The sequence below is a fragment of the Rousettus aegyptiacus genome, unplaced genomic scaffold (genome assembly GCF_014176215.1).
Source record: "Rousettus aegyptiacus isolate mRouAeg1 unplaced genomic scaffold, mRouAeg1.p scaffold_m13_p_3, whole genome shotgun sequence".
NCBI lineage: Eukaryota > Metazoa > Chordata > Mammalia > Chiroptera > Pteropodidae > Rousettus > Rousettus aegyptiacus.
In genome coordinates, this window is record NW_023416306.1 from 94,914,285 (window position 1) to 94,937,159 (window position 22,875).

Consider the following 22,875-nt stretch of genomic DNA (forward strand, 5'->3'; position numbering starts at 1 on the left):
GCGACACCTACCCTGACCAGAGGCTTGACAAAAATATTAGTTTGGAGAGACTACTATTTAATAAAGTAATTTAAAATCTCATTTAAAAATGATCACTCTTTTGTGATTCCTGTCTCTAAAACTGAAATGACTTTTGATATGCCACAACCTCCTAGAAATACTATGGTAAAGAAGCCATTAGAAATATTCTCTACTTTTCCCATCACTGAGGAAGAGTCAATATACCATTATAGAGGAATGAGTGGGACCTTTCCCCTAAATTTCAATGAATGATACCACAGGCACACAAATAATGTAGTCTTCATTGGTTATCTCTGTGTTAATTTATCAGGTCCAACTATCTTTTTATGGAAAAGGAGACTATGTTCATAATCCTTGAATATATGATTTTAAAATTCAGAAAGCTCTCAAAAACCAAAAGAATTTTTATAAATTTGCTACAAACTCATGTAGCAGTAAAATGTGATCTAGGGTGACGATTCATCTCTTTCGCTGCAGAAATATTCATGTCTTTGATTATAAGATGCTTCTCTAGAACTGAAGCTATTATACATTAAAGAGAATATATATCATATTACCTTTATACAATTTTTAAAATTCTACATTTTGTAGCTACAAAAGCTTTACATGAAGAAGGTGGATCTGATTAGGCTCTGTGTTATCTCTTTAGTAAATGAACATTGTACATATGGTATAGCATATTCAATATTTTAAAAACTTAGGGGGGGGGGCCAGAATCTTCAATATTAGATTTTATGGCATGCTCTAACCGTTGGGTAATCAAGATTCCTAGCAACATGACCCACAGTTACTGAAATAACATGCTTTTCACAACTATAAAACCTCCCCTGACTGACTCAAGTGTGAAGTAGGTATCTTCCCTAAATGTTCCCACAGTACCACATACTTCCCCTGCTCTGTCAGTATTTCATGCTAGACCCCGTCAGTAATGGCAGGTGCTGAGGTCTTTAATTTTATTTACCAGTGATTCCCAGTGTTTAACTCAATGCTTGGTGAATAGTACATACTTGATTAAAATAACTGAATTGGAGAGCAGAAGATATGTTTTAAAATTTTTTCTTAGTACTTTCGAAATTCGAGGTACTTAGAAAGGTCAGGTATTACTCTCATTTATCTTTCGTCATTTCATTATTTAAAGCCCTTTTTAGTCTTATTTTACCAAAATATTTTAACAGCTGTCCATTCACTGACATATCTATTGTGGCAATAATCATGTGTTATTATTTTAACTTATTTTTGGTAATTTTCATTTCAATAATAACAATTATTTGTTCTTTTAAAATAAGGTTCAGTGTTTATTTATATTTGCTAACTTAATTTTTTTTGCTGTATTTCTATTACTACTGAAATTAAAAAAAAAACATGCTTATCATTATCAACATCAGCAACGAAGGGATTTGAAGTACCACATATTGAAATAATATTGGCTAGCTTTCTGCATTCACCTCAGCTGAGCATTGCTCCCCATCCTTAATTATTTTATTTTTCTCATTTTTACTAGTAGAACTAGCTTAAATCTTGACTCAGATTCTCTGCATTCATCTTGAGTTAGAAGAGGTAAAAATCAAATTCCCCTTCCTTTTTATACAAGCTAGAGGTGCTTTGAATTTTAAAATTCAGATTTATAAGTCAAAAGCTGGTCAGAACTGACAGCAACACGGAGAGATCCTGCTAACTGCTCTGTTCATGATCTATTAGTTTCGGAGTATGCATGATTCTTGGTACTTAATTTTGGCTCAGGCTTTGGTTTCTTTAGAAGTTTTGACCCTGCTATGACCTTTAGTTTCTTTAGAGAGGATCTTGTAGATTTTCAGAGGATTGTGATGGTCCGATTGTGATTGTACATTTTCCCACAATTGTCACTGCTCGTGAAGCAACATAATTAACTGAATGTCTTATAGACCACCAATTTCCAGCTACCTAAGGCCCAATAAAAGTAATAACCTTTAAAAAGCTATGTGGGAGGCGGCTTTAACATGGCTCGCAATGATCCCTGCCTCCTACTATTTACGCTACTGTGTAAATCCCCTCCTCAGTGGTATGGCCTGGAACTAGTGACTTGCTTCTAATGAACAGAATATAGCAAAAGTGATGGAATGTCACCTATATGATTAGGTAACAAAAGGCTGTGACTTCCGTTCTGCTAGCCTACTCTCTCTTACCCTCTTGTTCATTCCAATGAAGCCACCTGTCATGTTGTGAGATGCTACACAGAGAGCCCACACAGCAAAGAACGAAAGAAGGCCTTGAAGGTTTGATTGTGAGAAGAACTGAAGCTTTAGTAATAACCTGTGAGAAATGGTCTAGAAAGTAGACCATTCCCGGTCAGGCCTTGAAATGACTACAGCTTTATGAGAGACTCAGAGTTAGAGAACCCAGCTAAGACGCACTGAGATTCCTGACTCAGAAAAACTGTGAAATTAATAGCTGTTGTAAGCCACTAAATGTTGGGGTCATTTGTTATACAGCAATAGATAACTAATATAAACTTCAAAAGTAAAATATTTTTTGTCCTAAAACAAAGTATAACATAAAATTATGATTTCAAATTATATTCTTGTCTGGTTAATATGCACCCATTAGATCTTTTAATATGATACAAGTTCATATTAGTGGGAAATACATATGGCAAACAAGAGTTCTGGCATAAAATGCTGACCTAGTTGTGTGAATTACAGAGTTTTAAAACCTAAACTAAATCTTGGCAAGATGGTTCAATGAAAACTTTTGGATAAAAATGATCTATTTTATTGGAAGGAAAAAATATATTAAATAGTTCTTAGGTTATGTCTGGTATTCTAGCCATCAATCATATTACAGGATGTTATGTGGCTCTCTTCCTATACTCTAACGATAATGTTACTGTGTGAGAGAACTGTATTAGAATTTTTTTTTTTACAATAAATATTAAGAAATAAATACCAAATATTTTCTTAAATAGACCTATTAACAATTCTGAAGGACTGTCTGTTATAAGTTTAAGTCCTTCTTTGAGAAACTAAGATATTCAATAGTTTTGCATACTACTCAAATTAAACTCAGTAAAAAATGTCTTTCCATTTAAACTCTGTTCTGTCCCTTGTCTTCTCAATCTCAATAAATGCCATTTCCATCTATCAGGTTGCTCAAGACAAAAATTTGGAAGTTCTCCTTAATACCCCACATCCCATCTAGGAAGTTCACTGCCTGGATGCCATGTAGATCTCAAGTCCCACTACTTCTCTCCATCTCCAAGGACATTCCCCCCCGGTCAGAGTCATCACAATATCTTACAAAGTACTATTCCTCCCTAATGAGTCTCTCTATGTCTACTCTTGTCCCCTTCCAACTTATCCTCCAGACAGCAGTCAGGGTTAATCTTTTAGAAATGCAAATCGGAACACGTCCCCTGATTAAAATCTATCAACTACTAGTGCTTGTAAGATAAGGTTAAAAAACAAAACCAAAGAGATAAAAACTTTAACAAGGGTTAGTTACAAGGTTCTTCAAGCTACGACTTTGCATTCTACTCCAGCCCCTTTATTTGTTTCAAGCTGCCCTCTGGCCCCGAAGATCTTCCTTCAGTTTCTCCAGTGTGCCAAGTTCTTTGCTTTGCCTTCCACATGGAAGGTTTTTTCCCTTCGCTAATTACAATTTATACTTCTGTTCCCTGCTTAGGAAAAACCTCTTCTCCTAACTTGTAGGAATTTTTCCTTATTGCATTAAACACAATTTGTAGTTATATACTTATTTGTTTGAATATTTAATATGTGTCTCTCCTGAAAGTATTGTTTCATAAAGTCCAGAGACAGTGTGATTTTGTTCATCACTGTCTGACATAGTGCCTGATACATTACATGTTTAAAAAATATTTGTTGAAAAAAGACATAAGTAAAATTGTTCAAGATTCTGCTCATTGTAATCATAACTGGGAAAATAGTTAAACCATGGCCTTTCACCTATCAGGAATTTTCCCTTTCATCTTCTTTATTTAGAATGAAATACATTCATTTTTGAGATCTGAAAAAAGACCTACTATTTATATTTGGCATGGCCATTATAACTCATCTATTTACTTCCTCAGTCAATCCAGTTGTAACAATTTGTACTTAGTTTTTCACTTTACAATAACTAATAACATATCTATATCAACCAATTATAAAAAAAGCAATGACGTTCTAGTAGTCAAAAGGGTTACTTCTAAAAGTGATAAAATCTATTAGGAAAACAGTATTGAAACTATGTTATACGTTACTGTTATTGTTTTGGCTTACATTGTTCCAGGGCCTTTCCTCTGCACATTTGTTTGACTGAGGAAGAGGGCTGAGCTACAAGGTAGTGAGCTTTCCATTCTCAGAGATTTTTGAGCAGAAGTGTGAAAATCTGTTAGAGACATGTGTCATAGAGGAATGATTATATGGGACGAAGGCTGACTTTATAACGTCAGTTGTTCTACTTTAGAATTCTAAGAAAGAAATATAATAAATGTCATTGAAATGCAAAAAAAAAAAAAAAAAAAAAAGAAGCAGCTATCTTATATCATGGATATAGTCTCACTAAAGAAAGAGGCAGCCAGATGGGATAGCTATTTAAGACTTGGTAAAATTTTAATGAGTAATAAAATATTACATTAAGTGGGAATTACTTAAAAATGAGCAAGATGACATGATTGCTAAACTCTTTGATGTATTCATTTTATTACCCTCTAAAAACATTTACTTAAATATATTTAAAGTTTTTAATGCACTTTTTGTTATATATCATAATATGATATAGAAAATGTATGAGACCAATATAAAATTCAATTACTAAGGATACAAATTTTATTAACAGGTCCCAGTTTCACTCCTTAAACGAGAAATATGATTCATATCTGTTAATTTGCTCAAAGATACCACTGACATGTAGCTCTTCAGAATAATTACTTAAAATGTATTCCTAGGATATAAACATTTTTATTGTTTTACTATTCACCAAATTTATTATTCGCAAAATTATGAGCAATACTACAACCAATTTATACCACACAATAAATGATGTATTCTATGAAAGTCAAATGTTTTCAGAGTCAATATAATCATAACATACCTTTTTTGGACTCATCTGTTCACTTACAGTTTGCTTATAACTGCTTCATTGAGGTAGGAGTTTGCACATTACAAAAAGGTTTTATTGATTTATTAGTTACAGAATATACTAAGCATACTCAGTAATCTAGAAAAGCTAGCTCTGGAGCTAGTATCATATAACAGTTAAGTTGTAGAATATTTCAGAGCAAAATCTGAGTGTTGGCACAGGAAAGATAAATGGTATAAACTAGCAAAAACTAATATTTGGTAAGTCCACTAACACAAACAAATCAGGTCTTAGAGTTGTACTCTTTGCTGAAGATGAGGAAAATATTTACTTAGTATTTTAAAGCATACAGTCAATTATCCTATAATAAACTATTAAATTTCCTTTTTTGAAAAACGTTCTATTTGGAGATATATAGAGAAACCATTAACATTCTTTAATATGCCAGAACATACTTTTTCTAGCAAAGAATTCTTTTCTTTCAACAACTTATAATTCAGTTAATTGATCTGACTTTAATGGGTATTTGCGGGGGGCTGGTTAATAATGAAAGTATTTTAAAATGTTTTTGAGGAAATGTTTTCTTAAACCACATGTGTTAAAACTGACAAAGAATAAAAAGAGTTTACAAGACTTTATACTGAAATTCTGTCAAGCATCATTTTTTCCTTTTGTAATTTAAAAACTCACAGAGATCATGTAGCCAAAGGTGGTAACATCTGTTCTGGTTCTGTTTTTGAAGCCAAAGCATAAGAATAGTATTAAACATTTTTGCCTTTTATTTCTTTATTAAGCCTTTTAAAATGGACTAGTTTGAAGGCTTCTGAGTGCATATAAATGAGCAAAGTGGAGGGTAAGTGAAAATCAGCGTAGCGTGTTTATGACTCAATTCCTCGGTTCATTTATCATTCAGCTGAACACAGCTTGTTGACATGTTGTTTTTGATCATTTTTTTTTCTAAGTTGTGAACTCTTTAATTTTCATCCCTAATGAACCACTGACTACTTAGAGGAAGCAGAAATTTCACTGATATTGAAATACAAATTAGTGAGGGGCATAAAAACAAGTCTGTAAAGTTACCTCAAGAGTCTCTTTACTAGATCTCTAAATTGTGTTCATTTGATCAAACTATTCACACCACTTATTTAGTGGCTATTACTTAAAGACTGAGTTAAAGAGAGAAAACACTGGAATAATAATAATAACATATTAAATATAGTTTTACATGTATTGAAGTGAAGACCAAAACACCCATAATGTGCTATTTGTGTAAATATTCTAGCAAATAGAGGCTGAAAAACCACTGTTCATTTTATTTTATTTTACTTTACTTTATTTTATTATTAAATTTATTGGGGCGACATTGGTTAATAAAATTATATAGGTTTTGAGCATACAATTCAATAATACATCATCTCTATATTGCATTGTGCTTACCTCATATTAAAAGTAAAATGTTAAGAATTCCAAATATTGTCTCACAAGTAGTTATTTAATGTCATAACATGTTACTAAATTTTAATCTACTTTCTTATATATATTTAGTCCCTAAATCAAACTTAATATACCATCATAAAACTTAATTATGCTTTTTCTTATACAACTGAAGGCAAACACCACGTAATGTTACATATTATGAATATTAAAGATTGTATTTAAATAAAATTTATAAAAGTCAATGTGAGTTAGCTTCGTCTTATAAAATACAAAAAAAAGTCTAAACTTCTACTTAGAGAATATGTATTACTAAGGGTCAAGAAAGGTTAGGAAATATTGCTGTAATATTGCTTCTGTTTTTTGATAATTTTAAACCCAGAAAAGTTTTGATTAAGGATGGAATAAGTGAGTCACTGATTTTTATGCTGCTAAATAAAATGCAGCAAGCTAGAATAACTGGTTAGTTTTTTTTTTTTAAGGTATCTTATTAAGATGGCTTATTAAGCTACTCACTATTGTTTTCATAGGGCTTTAGGCTGATACTAAACTTTAAAATGTAGGATTCTTTTCTTCCTAACTTTGATAAAAGTTATATATGATTAGCACTGAATGAAATTTTCTAATGTCAACATTTCGAATTTTGATTAACAGAATACAAATCAACCTTACTCAAGATTAATTCAAAAGACTGGCAACATCCTTTGGGATACTAGTGGAGATAATATATTAATGCACCTCCAAACTTCAGACAAGATAGAGGCCAACAAAGTAAAAGTAATATTCAACTTATTAAGCTGGCATTGCCACAGTAATTTTCTCTACCTGATTTATCTTTGATTCATAAAAACCACATAATCTCAAATTAAAATCAACATTTAGAGTCTAAAATATAATCACAACCCTACTGTTGATAGATATGATGACTGATACACACAGATGATGGAAATAAAGACAAAATAACAGTTGACAAAAGCGGTGCAGGTAATAACCATGAAGTAAGAAAAAGAAATTTAGACAGTGGTAGGCTTTCTGGACAGTATATAATTAAAAACCTGGCCAAGTTCCACAGGGTGGGAAGAAATGCAGTTGTTCAGCTCCATTATATCATTATCATGTCTGAACACGAAATACCCTACATACACCCTATCGTTGTTATTTTTTGAATGAGGATAAACTAGGAGTGCTTTTTTTTTTTTTTCCATCAGTGTCTTTTTCATGTTTTATAGAGCATTCAGGGCTAGAACTAAGGTGAGGTGAATTAGGCACTCAATTTAGATGAAAAATTTAAGGGAGTGTAGGAAAAAACCTCATTAATCAAGATAAACGATATTTTAAGGCAATATTTTTTAAAAAATTAAAATTAACACCAAAACTCTATGATAAACAAAATATCAAAATTTAAATAAAGAAAAGATCGGTACATAGTCTAATACTGATAAAGTCTCTAAGGCAAAACTTCTTTACATGCAGTGAGTTTCTTTAAAAGATGAATTTTGATAAAAGGTTGAATGGTTTAGGTGTATCTGCTATCATTTACATAAGTACAGATATTTGAGTAAGAAAAATTTCTAAAGTAAATTTAATAATAAATCCCTAAATATTGTTCAAAGGCACTCGACATCCTAAATCCCCATGTTTAAGCCCTATCTGATTTTTAATCTTTAAACTCTTTGGTATATGCTAAGTAAGTTTTCTCAAACTAGACAGACTGATTCTAGCACTAAAGGAGCTTCTTTTAACTCATCGTGTGACTGATGGATGGTCTTTGCTTTAATTAATTACACTGGGGGTTACAAGGAGGTGATTTTCTAATTCTATTGTTTTATCTTTTTTTATTAACTGCCATGCTTCTATATAAAAGGGATTCTTCCCTTCCATTTGCCATAGTTTTTTTTTTAGTATCTTTTATACACTCTAAGATGTAACAATGAAATATTCTAGAATCAAATACAATTCTTTTTTTTTTTTCAATGCATAAATTGTCCCATCTTTTCAAGCTGGTTCACTGTCCTTTCACATGACCCTATTAGTCTTTGAGTACTTTCTTGCTTTCCGGTGCAAAAAGATATTCTAGATTCGCTGTATTTTCCCTGCTACAAATCCTAGGAGCTCTGGTGCCCTTTAATGGGAAATGTATTTAGAAACTAAGATCTGAGTGTTAGGTGTGTCCACTGTTTCTAAAGCCTTTGGTTTTCCCAATGGATAGAGCGAAGAAAAAATACTTATTTTTAAAGTCGAGTTCATATTGATAGTTTCAATTCAAATTTAATTTTATAACTTCTTTTTACTTAATGTCATTTGTTTTATAGTGAAAATTCTGGCTCCTAATGTATTTACTTAATTGATCAGTCCAACAATGCACATAAAATAGTTTCGAAATCTTAATAACCAGTAGTATAACTAAGTATGAACATACTTAGTTTACAGACATCTTCCTTACTCTTTTTTAACAGTTGCCTTGTATTCCACTATGTGAACAGGCCATAGTTCAACCTATTACTTTTCTATTTATTTGGGTTGTTTCTGTTTGCTATTAAAAATCATACTGTAATTCATACATTGTTTAATATTCAGGATAGATTCCTAGAAGTGATTTTCCTTAGTCAAAGGGTAAATGCACATGTAATTTTGTTAGATATCATCAAATCCTCCTCCATAGGGGTTTTCAACACTTTGCATTCTCACAAGTAATGCATGAGAATGCACAGACTTCTCTTTAGTTCCAGTTACCAAGAACTATGTGAAGAAGCTCTTTTCCAAAGTTACGTGGTATTTATATTATGTCTGAGGCTAAACTATTATTATTTCTCATTCACTATTTCTGGTTCCAAACAGGCAATTGTAAATTTTTATTTAAAATGTATAAGTAGAAGAGATTCTTCCACCAATAGCTTGCATTCATAGAGCACATTATACTCTTCAAAGTACTTTTATGCACCTGCATCTTATTTGATCCTCACAGCCATGTTATAAAGCAGGTAGGAGAAGAACATCAGATCTACCTTCCAGATGAGAAACTAAGAAGAAACACAATTTAATGACTTGTACATACCTAATATACGACAGTCAATGGACCTGTTAGTTCACTAATATTTCTGCTAGATACTAAGTTGCTTACCCTTTAACTTTCAATTCTACCTTTTAATTTATTATATGTTAGTTTCATCTACTAGATAAAAGTATTTTGGAACAAATTTACTCATTATATTGGCTTCATAAATAGTAGAAATGTGAAAGCTATCAATAAGTTATTTAAGTTCATCTTTTAAGCTTATTTTAGATAATTAAGGTTAATTTGTTTGGGCTTAGCTCAAGAATTTTACAAACTATAAAGTGCTAACCAAATCTAAATAAAATTTATTCTGGAAAAAATTCACTGTATTTTAATTTAAAGTAAGATTCAGTTATGTAGGCATAAGTTACAAGTTGAATACAGTGAAATACCTTTTAATATATAAACAATTATTGTTAATTTCTAAAATCCTAGAAAATCAAAGGTAAAGTAGCAAAAATATAATTTCAAGACTGCATTAAAGTTCAAAGGCTTCCTGGAAAGGTTAAAAAAAGTTCTATTTCACGTATAAAGTATTTTGGCCTAAAATTTTTAATTAGATTGATTCATCCTTGAGATAGCAACATATTTATCCTATCACGTGAGCTTCAAGCAAATATTAAAGAAAAACATCAAGAAACATTATAAATTGTGAGTCCTCAAACAGAGGCAAAGAAATTAATGACAGTAACTACTAGCCCCGATTTTGGTCTCTTTTTCAAAATGTAAACTGTTTTCCATAAAACACAATCTGTACATTTGCCATTTATTTTTGAAGATAAATGTCGTTTATTTTTGAAATTGAAAAATAACAAAAAGACTTTAGACCCACATATAGAAAGTACTCTTTTTTATCCTTTTCTGAGACACTGACCTGTATACTCATTTAAAAATGAACACCACATCTTTATGTTATTAAATCTTTGTTTTGATCTATTAGTATTCACCAAAGTGCCATTTTATAAAACCTCACACTGAATAGACAAGGCTGGAGGTGACCATCTGCAGCTTTAGAGTCTGCGTTTGAATTGATGAAAAGAGCTTTGTGTTTTCATTGCCAAGTTTGATTCTTCCAGTCATTAGGCATTCCCCTCAGATCCCATCAATGAAGCCGTACTCTCTTACACCCATGTGTTAAATTCTCTTCTCCTCATGGTTTCCTTTGCCAGCTCTACTCAAGAATGACTATTGGGTCTTAGCCACATTCTTCTCACAGCTGTGTTAAAAAAGAGCATCAGAAAGTCTTCCTAAAACCCATATGTGTATCTGGTCAATTCTCTGTCTTAGGGTCACCTCACATTGTGGTGTGATTATACAGAGATTCATTCTTGTTCTTGAACTGTGCTACTCTCATCGTCCTGGGAAAGATCAGGCCCTCCAGCCATTAGTAGAGAACTTCTGGGAAGACTAATGTGAAATACACATAGCTCAGGAGGCAGACTAGTTTAATTTAAGGAAGATGTTTCAAGATTTTAAATGTATTCGTATGTTATTTTTACCATTATGTAGCTTTTCAAGTGGTGAATGGTAACATAAAGAGGAATAACATATGCTTTCACGTGCTTTTAGAATACTGTTAATGCCACAGAGGAAAAAATCGAATAATGATGATGTTCCAAGAACTATCAGTTAGAATGGTATAAATGTCAAAGCAGAAAAAAATTAAAATTAGTAAGTTTATTAAGTTTCAAAATACTGTTTACTATGTAACATCTGGATTCCTATTTTTCACTTTTAGCCAGTTTATCAGCAGAAACACCTAATGAAGTAATCTATAGTAGTATAACCATTTTTTATACTCTGGTTAAGAACTGAAGAAGAAACTGTTTCTGTTGAGTTGTTCAAGAATACATAACAATGAAGGAAGAAAGATGCCTCTCAACTGTTATAATATGTTACATTGCCACAGGATGATTGTTTTCTCTTTAAATGTAAATGATCAAGAATGAAGTTTATGTATGGACAACGTTTATGATTTCACCATGAGACAAAGTTACAATGAAATAAGCAGAAGAGTCTTTCATTCTATATTTATCCAGGGCCAAAATCTGACCAAGCAGGGAGAAATAATCAAACGTGGAATCTTAGAATCCAAGTGAAATTTGTATTTCTACTTGCTCTGGGGTACAATTTAGTTTCTTTCCAATTACATTTTGAAAATAAAGCCTATACTTAGTGAGAAGTGTCCATCAGACTTTAGATGAGCATAGCGAGGACTTATTAAAAGAAAATTAGACCCTGATTTAAATAAAAATGTACACATTTTCTACATTAACAGAGAGATACATTTTATCTGATCTTCTATGTGTTTAAGAATAGAAAAAGCAAAGCAGGATGTTCTGAGAGAATTATCAAATATAATGAAGATGAGCAACATCCAAGCAAGAATGACGAAAACTTCTAAAAATCTAATTTCTATAATAGCTTCCTTTTCCTCCTTACTACAACAAAGTATTCTAAAATACACTAGTGGTTAGTGCTACTGTTACCTTTCAAAGGAAGTTCTAATAACTTTATATATCTTATTTTTATCAATTCTAAAACTATTCTTAGGTAAGATGGAGTTTACCTATCTTCACAGAAGAAACTAGGAGTTATGTAGTCTGACAAAGGTTAAAGAGTAAGATTTTTAAATGGAGCTGAGAACAGAACCAAGGAAAAGGATACCTGTTAGATCATTTGGCCACTCTTAGAAGTTTAGATTTCATGTATATATGTGAAAATCACATGTCTCTGAGGTATAAGAACTCCGGTTCTATTTATTTATTTATTTATTTATTCATTCATTCATTTATTTATTTATTTATTTATTTATTTTTAGGCTGTCATTTTTCTAGTTAAAATGTACATGATCACTATTAGGTAGATCCTATAATCTCCCTAAAATAATAGGAACTCCATATCTGACTTTTAATTACTATAACACTGGGATTAACGAAAAACAACAAAAATGTCTGCATTATATTTAGTCTTAAACCTAAACAGTATGGATCTCTTTCATATTTTACTTTTGTTCTTTTTATCTCATTCCTCTCCATTGTGCTCATCTTAAACATGTTTTATTTACATTAGTAGACAGAAATGTATACTAGCCAACTCTAGATCACCTATTGAAAGAAAGACAGGTTCTGATGAAGAAGCAGATCATCGAATATAAGAACCCATGTGATAATTTAACTTTTTGATCCTTACTTTCATGCTCTTGGTGGTTCATTCCATAAAGTTAACTCACAAAAGGAAACGTATCGGAAGTGCTGATTCTTAGGTTTAGAGAATCCTCTTTCTTCTCTAGCCTGGGATCCTTCAGTTTCCACTTTATTGGAATTTCTCGAATTCTGGGTTAGGCTCCAATTTTAATAATCCTACCTTAATCCTTCCTTGGTTAAAAAGGAATGAGCCAGACAATTAAAATTATGTTTCTTTTTCATGTTAAAAGGGGACATTTCCTAAAGCAAGGTGTAAGCCCAAATTCTTTAGTTTTCATAGAGAAATGAATATAATTATATATCAATCAAACATGGTAGGCATTGCTATATAATAAAATTAGCTCTAAATAAACCTACTTTATATACTCAATGGATGAGAAAGGGGATTCACTATACAAATATGTAATGGAATTACATTTTTTATAAAATACATACTTGTTTGATAGAATGGAACAAGATGTGTATTTCATAAGTTAAATATGTATTTAATTTAAAGACATGTTATGATTTACAAATCCAGAATATTAAATTCTTAAAAGTATTATCATGTGTTCGAGAATTAATTAAGCATGTTAGATGCTGTACACCTTACAATGATTGCTTAGGAGTCATCTGAGTCCACCTTCACATATAAATGATAATAAAGCTATATCTGATTAGATTTAGATTTAGAATATGCCTTATAAAGCTGGTTGGGGAGCTTGATTGTACATAAACTTTCACAAATAAACTATTTGACTTATTTAGGTTTCATATGTCACAGAGCTTTTAACTCTCAAACAAGTTTAAAAACGTTCTGAAGATCAATTTAAGAAAAGTTTTAAATCCTCCCATTTTTAGTAATACTAATCAAAGTCAACTTGCAACATTATATTAAACATTGATTTAAACCTTATGCTGAGCTGAGAACTTATGAAACTTATTCTTGGATTCAATCAACAAGTATTTAAAAGTGTTCAGACATGTCTAATATTGATTACCTTGCAACTTATAGTCCAACCAAGAATTTATAGGAAAAATAAAGTTGGCAAGAAGAATAATAATTTTAATGAAAAGATAATGCAATTAGAAAACATTCTCTGATATCTTTCATATTAGACTATGTAAGACTATTTTAGTACAATTATTTTTCATTATAGTTAAAATCTCATTCTGGAGACTGCAATAAAAATTAAAAAGTTTGGTAAAGTCTTTTAATGAAAATCGTAGGCTTTTCTTTTCTTTAAAATAGCAGGCTTTTTTTTTCTGTTTTAAATCAAGAAACTGTGGAAATACCCCATTCCCCCTTCCCAGTACCCAGAGTTGTCCACCCCGTTTTATAATTCAACCTGCAAACAGATTAAGCAGCTGAGTTTGTGGAAAGTATGTTTGCTCTACACTAAGAACTCTTGTGTGACACTATGGCGACTCCCCTGACACCTCGATGAGAACTACAGACAGCTCTTACTCATCAGCAGGGAAACCAGGCTGAGAATTCACAGTTTCTTTGTAACCTCAACTTCTTCATAGAAACCAGTATTTGGCCAAAAGGCAGGAAAGACTTTCTGTTAGCTTTATATGTTCTACTTTTTTTTTTTTTTTGTCAATACCACTCAAAAGATGCAGTATGCCCTATATTTCAAAATAAAATGTTTTAAAGTGATCTTTGACACTTCAATTATGCAATTAAAAATTATCAGAACACATGCAACTTTTAAGTAACTAATTTTTTAAAAGAAAGGTATAGAAAGAAATTCTAAATAGGTGATATTTTTCTTAAAAATTTGTTTAAAAGTATACAATTTCTCCCTGCATTTTTTTGTCCAATATATTTATTATATAGCTGCAGTTTATAAGGGAGTTTGAATCGTATCATATAAATATGGCCCACAGTAACGCTGATATGCGACAAAAGTTATTTCATTGCAAAACCCAGACCTTTGATAGATTTTCTGATCTCATAAGCCCGGTCATAAATACTTTTATTTTCAGTAACTATGTGTAGTTTAGGCATGTTAAGTATAGCAAAATATATTTTTAAAATCCTTTGGAAAACTTTTCTTCTAGGCCACAAGAAGCATATCTGTAGATGGAAAGACAAATAGAAAATAAAATGTAGCATAAAGAACCACGAATTTTAAATCTCTTGTGATGGTAAAAACATCGATTAGTAAATTAGTGTGTCAGTGCTCTCTTTAACAAATGAAGAATCATGGCTGGTCCTTGGCAAAACTATTGAGTTTTTCTTACAAAGTTCCTGTGCTTTTAACTTGCTCTTTAGTTCCCTCTACCTCCACATTAACTCTCCCAAACCAAGTGCATCCAAGTGCATCAAAAGAGCAATTTAAAAGCTAAATCACAATGTGCTCTTCTTCCAAAAGCATACACATTTTTTTAAAGAGGCATACGTAAGGAGGGTGATGCTTATCCCAAGGGAATGGATTTTTGCTCATGAAACTTTAGGCTTTGTGACACCTGGGCCATAAAGCTATTTTTGGGTAATGTGGTCTGGCATTCATTACATTTTACTCTATAAGTGACTATCTGTCTATAAATATTGACTGACTTATGGATGTTAATTCTGTACCACTTCCCCTTCTAGTTAGACTACTACAGGTTAAAAAATCGCAGAAATTTTTGATTCTGAAGCAAAGTAAACTACAAATTTAAAATTCTACAATTATTAGAAAGAGTATGTGGTCTCTCTCTACTACTATTGAAGATTTCAGGTCTTTCAAATGTAATTAAACTCAATGGAAGTTGGTGGACAAGTTAGGACAAGGGTTAAAAGCTGATCAATAGGAAGTAAGAGACCCTAACTCTGAGGAGAGTGAAAAGAATGGGGTTGTCAGCAAGGGAGGTAGGCAAGAAGGACCATACTCTTCCACGAAGCTGGTAAGCTCTGGGTTTTAGGTTGGGATAAAAACATTTTATCTAGGGCTCAAAGCAGATCAGAGCACATCTGAAATTTTCCTGTGTATTCCTGACTTGACATGCTTTTAATTTCCTCTGTCACTCCATCCCACTATTAAATTGTTCTAGATCATTTGTTCTTAAGCAATTATGAAGCGCCTACCTTACAGCAGGTATCTGTGCAAGTATTTGGAGAACATGGAAGTAAAAAGATTAATAGAATATTGTTCATGTCTTGGGAAAGTTCAATGATGGATAATTTTGCAGGGAGTGGGGTAGATAAGAAACAGGTATGCAAAACAATTATAACACCTAGATGATTAAGCTCTCTAATAAAGGTATGGACTAAGTACTGTGAACACAATAAAGAATGAAAAAATAAAGAAACATTGTAGGGATGACATTTAAACTGGACTTTAATGAGTAACAAAAATTTGGTCAGGTACTAAAAGGGAAAAATATGTTCTAAAAGAAGAAAGCACATGTGCAGAGAGACACTGTGGCAGGGAATCATACCAGAAAAATGGGAGAAAGCTACTGATGGCCTCATATGTCATACTAAGTTGTTTATACTTTAACTTGCAGGAAAGGAAGAGCCCCTGAAAGATGTTAAATAGGGAAGTAATATAATCTGATTTATGTTTTAGAAAAATCGACTCTAGCAGTGAGAAAGATAACCATGAGAGACTTACAGGCATGTAAACTAGTTTCATGACAATTTCAATAGTCTAGATGAGAGATGATGAGGGCCCGAGTAAGTGTAATTAACAAGTGAGGATGGGGTGGAGGGAATCAGGAGATACTCAGATAGTAGACAAAACAGAGATTACGGCAAAGTAAACGCGAATGGTAAGAGAGAGTGAGGGAACAAGGACAGTGTTGAAATTGCTGAAGACCATTAACTGAGACAGGAAATAGAGGAGAATGGGGAGGGCTTTTATCTTCCGGTAATTTTCAGCAAAAATACTATGATATCAGACAGAAGTGAGTGATTTAACTTTCTAGGACGTTGGAGAAGATTTTGTAGAGAAGAGGAAATTGAACTGGTCTTGCTAGTTTGATGAATACAATACTAATAATATAATTTATAGAATGCCTATGAACTAGGCATTTTACATGCTATTCAGTTTACTCCTCACATCGACTCTGCCTGTGAAGCCGGTATTCTTGTCTGAATTTTTTAACTGAGGAACTTTCGCTTCCAAGGGTTAAGTAATTTGCCCCAAATCTCACAGGAAATAAGTAGGAAAGCAGGGATTCAAACACAGGTCTGTCTCACTAGACTGCAAAGCCTGTCTCTATCTTCTACGCTGCACTGAATCTCATAAGATGAATCAGTTTCTCATGGGGGAAAAGGGCAAAAAGTTCCAAGCAGGGGACCAACATATGAAAAGGCATTCAGGCCTGAAAAGGCAGAGTCTTTCTGAAGAAGACAGTGCAGTTTGGACTGAAATGACAAGAGAAGGAGGGACTATGCAACATGCACTGTTCTAAAAGCATTACATGTATTATTTCATCTAATTCTTATAACATTATGAGGTAGAAATATTATTGTCCACATATTATTGCCCATATCAGCACAGTGTTTTGAAATAAAATGTCCAAGTTCACATACCTATGCATTCTGAATCTGGAGCGTGAGCTTTTAAACCAATAGGCTATACTGCTGAAGATACATGAGCATCTTTACTTATTTTTTATAATGATCATACCAGTTTTATGATAAAAATATTATAAATGGGCTATTGAATTTAACACTTAGGAAATCATTGGTCATCTTAAGAACAACAACTGAGTATAATAGCTAGCTGGCCATAGTGTACTGAACAACAGAGGAGTAAATGGGAATTGAAAAATTTGAGATAGTACGGATCAGTTATTCAAGAAATTTGGCAGCCACCACCTTATTAGCTTGCCCAATACTACCTTTTTCTTGAGCTACTGAGGGTAGATTTTAGTTTTTATTTTAGCTTTTTCTATTCAAAAGAATCTTAACTAAGAACATACATTGACTGATACTAATAATAAAAATAATAATCGTTATAAGAAAAAAAAATTTGGTTGTGAAGGGAAAAGAGAAAATATAGATGGTTTTAGTTTAAATTGTAATTATTGCCTGGAACACTAATATATTTATAAAGGAGCTTTAAAAATAATTGCTAATAAGAGAAATTTCAGATTAGAGAATAATAACACCATCTAACAAATTGGTATATATAAATTGGTATATATATATATTGGTATTATATAAATTGGTTTCCTAGAAGGTTATCCTCTTACACCCAACAGAATAGGCTGAGGTCCGAATTAACTGCAATTAAAATACACTACCCAATTGAGGGCAATTAAAAATAAAATTAGCGGATCGATTATGTAAAGAAAAGCATGATAATATTTCATCTAAATCTTATTGCTGGAAATTAGAATAAAATATTTAACATTTAAATTCAAATTTAACTCTTATAAGTGACATAATTGTTGCCCTTAAACTCTGTTCACAAACTGGTGCCATTCCGTTAAAAAGTTTTGATCTGTGTGGTTAATATAGTGCATTTTTCAAAGGGTTAAACTTATTCAATTTAAAGAATTATCTGAGATGTTAGTGTACAAAGTTATTTCTTTTACAAAATGATAATGACAGTTGATGAGATCTAAAAAACAAAAGGTTGACAACATCTCCCAAATTTTTTTAGAAGTCTGAATGCTCTCTGTGAAAGACTTTTACAGAGAATTTTAGTTATGTATAGAAATGAAAGGATTACATACATAAAAATATAAAAGTAATTACACTTAAAATTTGTAATTATTTGGAGACTTTAAGCAACTGACTGTGAAATCAGATCCTGACTGTCAAAAGTTACTATTTCGTAATTTATAATTAAATGAAGTTAAAATGTGTCTTGGTGTACTCAGATTATTAATGAACATTATGAAAAACTGGATACAGTTTTTGTTTGAATATAAACCTGATCTTTAAATCTACAAAAAATATAATACCATAAATCACAAGTTTCAAGGTACAATGATAATAAAGATTCATGTGCATAATTCCTAATCTGTTTTAAAATGGTCTTGACTAGATTTACCTGACTTCGGGCTATTACCAAAATATAATTTCAAGGATGTTGGGGAAATAGTTGAGATGATTTATTTTCAAATAAAAAGTAGTGAGAAATAAGAAACCTTGAACTTATCACTACTTCTTTATACTGTGAAACTGAAAAAAAAAAAAAAAGGAAAAAGGTATATCTTAAAAATTGAAGACAATTAGGTATGTGAATGATGTAATACTGTTAACAATACATAAAGAAGGGCTCAGTTAAAATGACAAGTTCTATTATATTAAAACTGCCTTAAAAAATTCTGCTACAATGTTCAAGTCCCATAGATTAACAAGTGACTCCTTTGTCTGAAAAGTTATTCATTAACATTTTGCTGACCTTCATTGAGGACTGATTGATTATGCAGCCTTATTCAAATTTTAATAAAAATGCAAAGATCACATGAAAACAAGCAAAGGTAATTATGCACTGTGAAAAGCTGTTAGTGAATACTTCACAAGAACAACACATGAAAATTAATTTCACTGTACCATATTCTTGTGTCTAGTGGTTTCAGATTACAAGGTTACAGACGATCTCAACTAGAGCAAGATTACTGTGGAGCTAAATGAGTTAAATTGGTAGCTTGACTGCCTCTTCCCTTGCTAATAACTTTACCTGTAAGATGATTTTAATAGTATGGCCTTCATGAACTGATGAAGGAGATCAGTTATTAAATGAAAATGACTTGCACTTACACAGTAACTATAATTCCCAAGTAAATGGCTTCTTGATCCCAAATATAGACATGATAGGCAGTCTAAAAAAGTTCATTTGGCTCAATGAACTTTTGTCTTAAACTACCAGCGGCATGAATAATAAATATATTGTTTAGTTGCTAAAAGAAATTGTTTTTGTTTTGTGCTTTTGAAATAATGCAAGATCATATTACTCACTTCTGAACTTTGTCGCTGGCCGCCTGGGAGGCCTCCACAGCGTGCTGAAGCTCTAATTCCATGTTTGCTCGATCTGTCAGAGCTTGCTGCAGTTGGGTAGCTAGTTCTTCATTTTGTTGTTGAGTGATGAAAACAATATTCTCTCTACTCTTTAACGCTTCTTCATAGGTACTAAGGGTATGGTTAAACTGATCCTTCAGATTTTCTTCTTGGGATAAGGATTTATGTAAACTGAGAAAACACAAAAATGAGTAATTTTAGACATAAATATGTAGGCTGACTGGCTGATAATTCATTTGACAAAAATCTCCAGTTAGAAATATAAATGACTAAAAATCTCAATAAAGACACACTTATATAAAAGTAACTTTTATATCACAATATTATACATGATGATTATTCTATTTCTCTGCTTTAAGGCTGAAAGCTACCCAGACAAATGATAATCCATGCTACAAAGGCATATAAGAGGATGCTACATGATGTTAATTTAATTATGTTAATGTAAATATTACAGTCAATTTTCTTTAAAAGGAATAGCAGATAACTGAAAAAGTATCTCTAGGTAAATAAAAGAATATAATAATAAGCTAATTGCAAAGAAGTGAGTCAAGAATGGGCATCAGTTTAGTAAATCTGGAGTCTATTTGGCTGAGCACTTAATGAGAATGAATGAGGTTTGTACGAATATCCACTGGCCTTATACAAAGCATTTTTTTTTACCTGTCATAGGTGAGATATAAATGAAGTTAAAATCACTAGTCAGACTGCACAGAAATAATATGTATTCAGATATATTTCTTTTTGTTAATAAATCTTATTCCAAATACATCTGCTCATAAAATCATACGGAGAAATAGCATATAAATTAAGACTAAATGAATGCAGAGGAAAATGCAGATAAATAGAATCCTAAAATGCTAAAGGTCAAACCTTTGATATGTCATTACACCTACCACCTGAGGTTATTTTGAAATGGCACCAAGCACCTCACTCAATTAAATAAAGACATTTTGAAAATATAAATATTTAATAAGGGAAATTTAAAATCCACACAGGAGATGTTCTCTTTTTATTAAATAAAATCACTTCAGTATATGCATACAAAAGAAATGTCGATGGGAGACCTGAAGTAAAACAACCAAACTATATAATAGAGATTGATAATGTGAAAGAAAGCAATATAACTTTTAAAGCTGCCAAAAGCTAGTCAGGGAACTTTAGCACGGGCCCAATAGTGAGAGTCTGACACTTCAGTGTGCTCACTTCGGAGAAGGTGTCATGCAGAAATAAGACAGACTTGAAACAGGGACAGCTAGCATTCCAAAAGAAATCACTTCAAGATTCAAATTAGTTCTGAAGAAGAAAGTCTGATGCTCAACTGTGGTCAATTGATCAGAATAAGAATGGTATATACCGTGCCACATTTGTAGAGCGTAAAAAGGTATCTTTCTTTGTAGTTTTCACCTTATTATTGATCTCTTGTTTCATTTCTCCTCAGTTCTATCAACCCAAACGTCTAATGACACCTGTATCCTGCTCCTTCTATTTCCTTTAACACTTTCTGCATCCCTCCAGTTCCAACTTAAAATTTCCTTCAGTCCACTCTCTTTGTCTATTTGAAAGATTCAAGAAAGAAACTCAAAACAAAAATCTTTCAAAAGACAAATCTGTTTATATTCTTTAGTTTTAAAACATTACTTACATTTTAATTGTTAATTACATTTTAAATTACATAAAGTGCACCATTTTAAAGTATTCAGCTTGACAAAACGTAAAGAATAAAATACAGAACAAACCCAGAAGGCGGCTTCCAGTGTTCCCTCCCCGCTGATTCCCCTCCCCCAAAGTAATCACTAGTCTGACCTCTATTAAGATTAGGACTGCTTATTTTTGAACTTTTTGTCTGGCTTATTTCGCTTAACATAAGGTTTATGAGATGTATCCTGTTGTTGCATGCAGTTCGTTATTTTTTATTACTATGGAGTATGCTGTTATATAAATATCCCACAATTTATTTAACCATTTTGCTATTATTACTAGCTATTCTTATACATATCTTTTGATGGACCTAAGTACTCATTTTATCCTTCCTAGCTTTATTGAGATACAACTGACTTTGTGGAGTAGAATTTCTCTGTAGCGTGTATGTATGTTTAGATTTCTTAGACGCTACATAGAGTTTCCCAAGGTAGTTAGTTGTACCAATTTACACTCCCACCAGCAATGTTTGGGAGTTCCAGTTCTTCTAACAAGCTCTCTTAGAGTTGGAGACCACCAGTCCTTTACAGTTTAGACATTCCAATAGGTGTGCAGTGATATTTCACTCTTTTAATATTGTCTCTTGATGAATGTAAATTCTTAGTTTTAATGAAGTCCGATTTATCATTGTTTCTTGAATGGCAGTGCTTTTTGTGTCCCATGTAAAAATCTTAAGCCTATCCCGTTCCTTTATAATTTAATCTTACGCATATGGTCTCGTTTAAAACTCACGGTGGGCCATCTTAGTTGGGAATTTTGCATTTGTCTATGATATCCAAAATACTCTTCACTATCCCCTAATCAATTAATTATTAAGAATTAATGATTCGGCTTTAAAAATCTCATTATTAAGATCAAGATACCCTGACTTAATTCTCTAATTGTTGATTGCTTCTTAGTCTTCTATCATTTTTTTCTTTTTGTGGCAAATTTATACCCAATTTTGATTTTTCTCTCAGATGGACCTGTGACTGAGAATCCGCTCTCAAGCTCAAAAAGCTGCTTATCATTTAAAAGGACTTCAAAATCTTTAAATTCCCATCAAGATTTTCTCAAATTGAAGCAGTAGTTAGAGTGATCTTTTAAAAGATAAATTATATAATGTCACTTAAAATCCTGCAATAGCATCTCATTGCACTCAGAATAAATCTTGAAAAATGATAAAAACAAATTACATATTTTAACTCATTAAACCTCATAACAACCTATAAGAAAAGTCCTGTCAATACTTCTTTTTTTACTGATGAAGAAACTGAAACAAAGAGAGGTGATTTAACCTCACACGCCTAACAGAGCTGGAATCTGAACTCACAGTCTTTCCCTCTGGCTAGAATACTCCTCTCTACCTGCCATAGGCTATAAAGCCCTGTATCATTGGTACCGCCTCATCTCTAGCCAGACGTTTGGTTTCCCAAACACACCGAGCTTTATCCTGCTCGCAGCATTTGTTCGAA

The 22,875-nt window shown here is 32.1% G+C and overlaps 1 protein-coding gene across 4 annotated transcripts in view; it reads right to left on the reverse strand.

Moving 5' to 3' along the window:
- Positions 1–22,875, reverse strand: part of MIPOL1 (mirror-image polydactyly 1) — a 231,853-nt gene that overhangs the window by 20,302 nt on the left and 188,676 nt on the right. For all 4 annotated transcript variants that reach the window (XM_016138601.2, XM_016138599.2, XM_036238290.1 and 1 more), the window contains one exon: positions 19,661–19,891. In XM_016138601.2, coding sequence (XP_015994087.1) covers positions 19,661–19,891 — 231 coding nt within the window. The remainder of the gene's footprint in view (positions 1–19,660; positions 19,892–22,875) is intronic.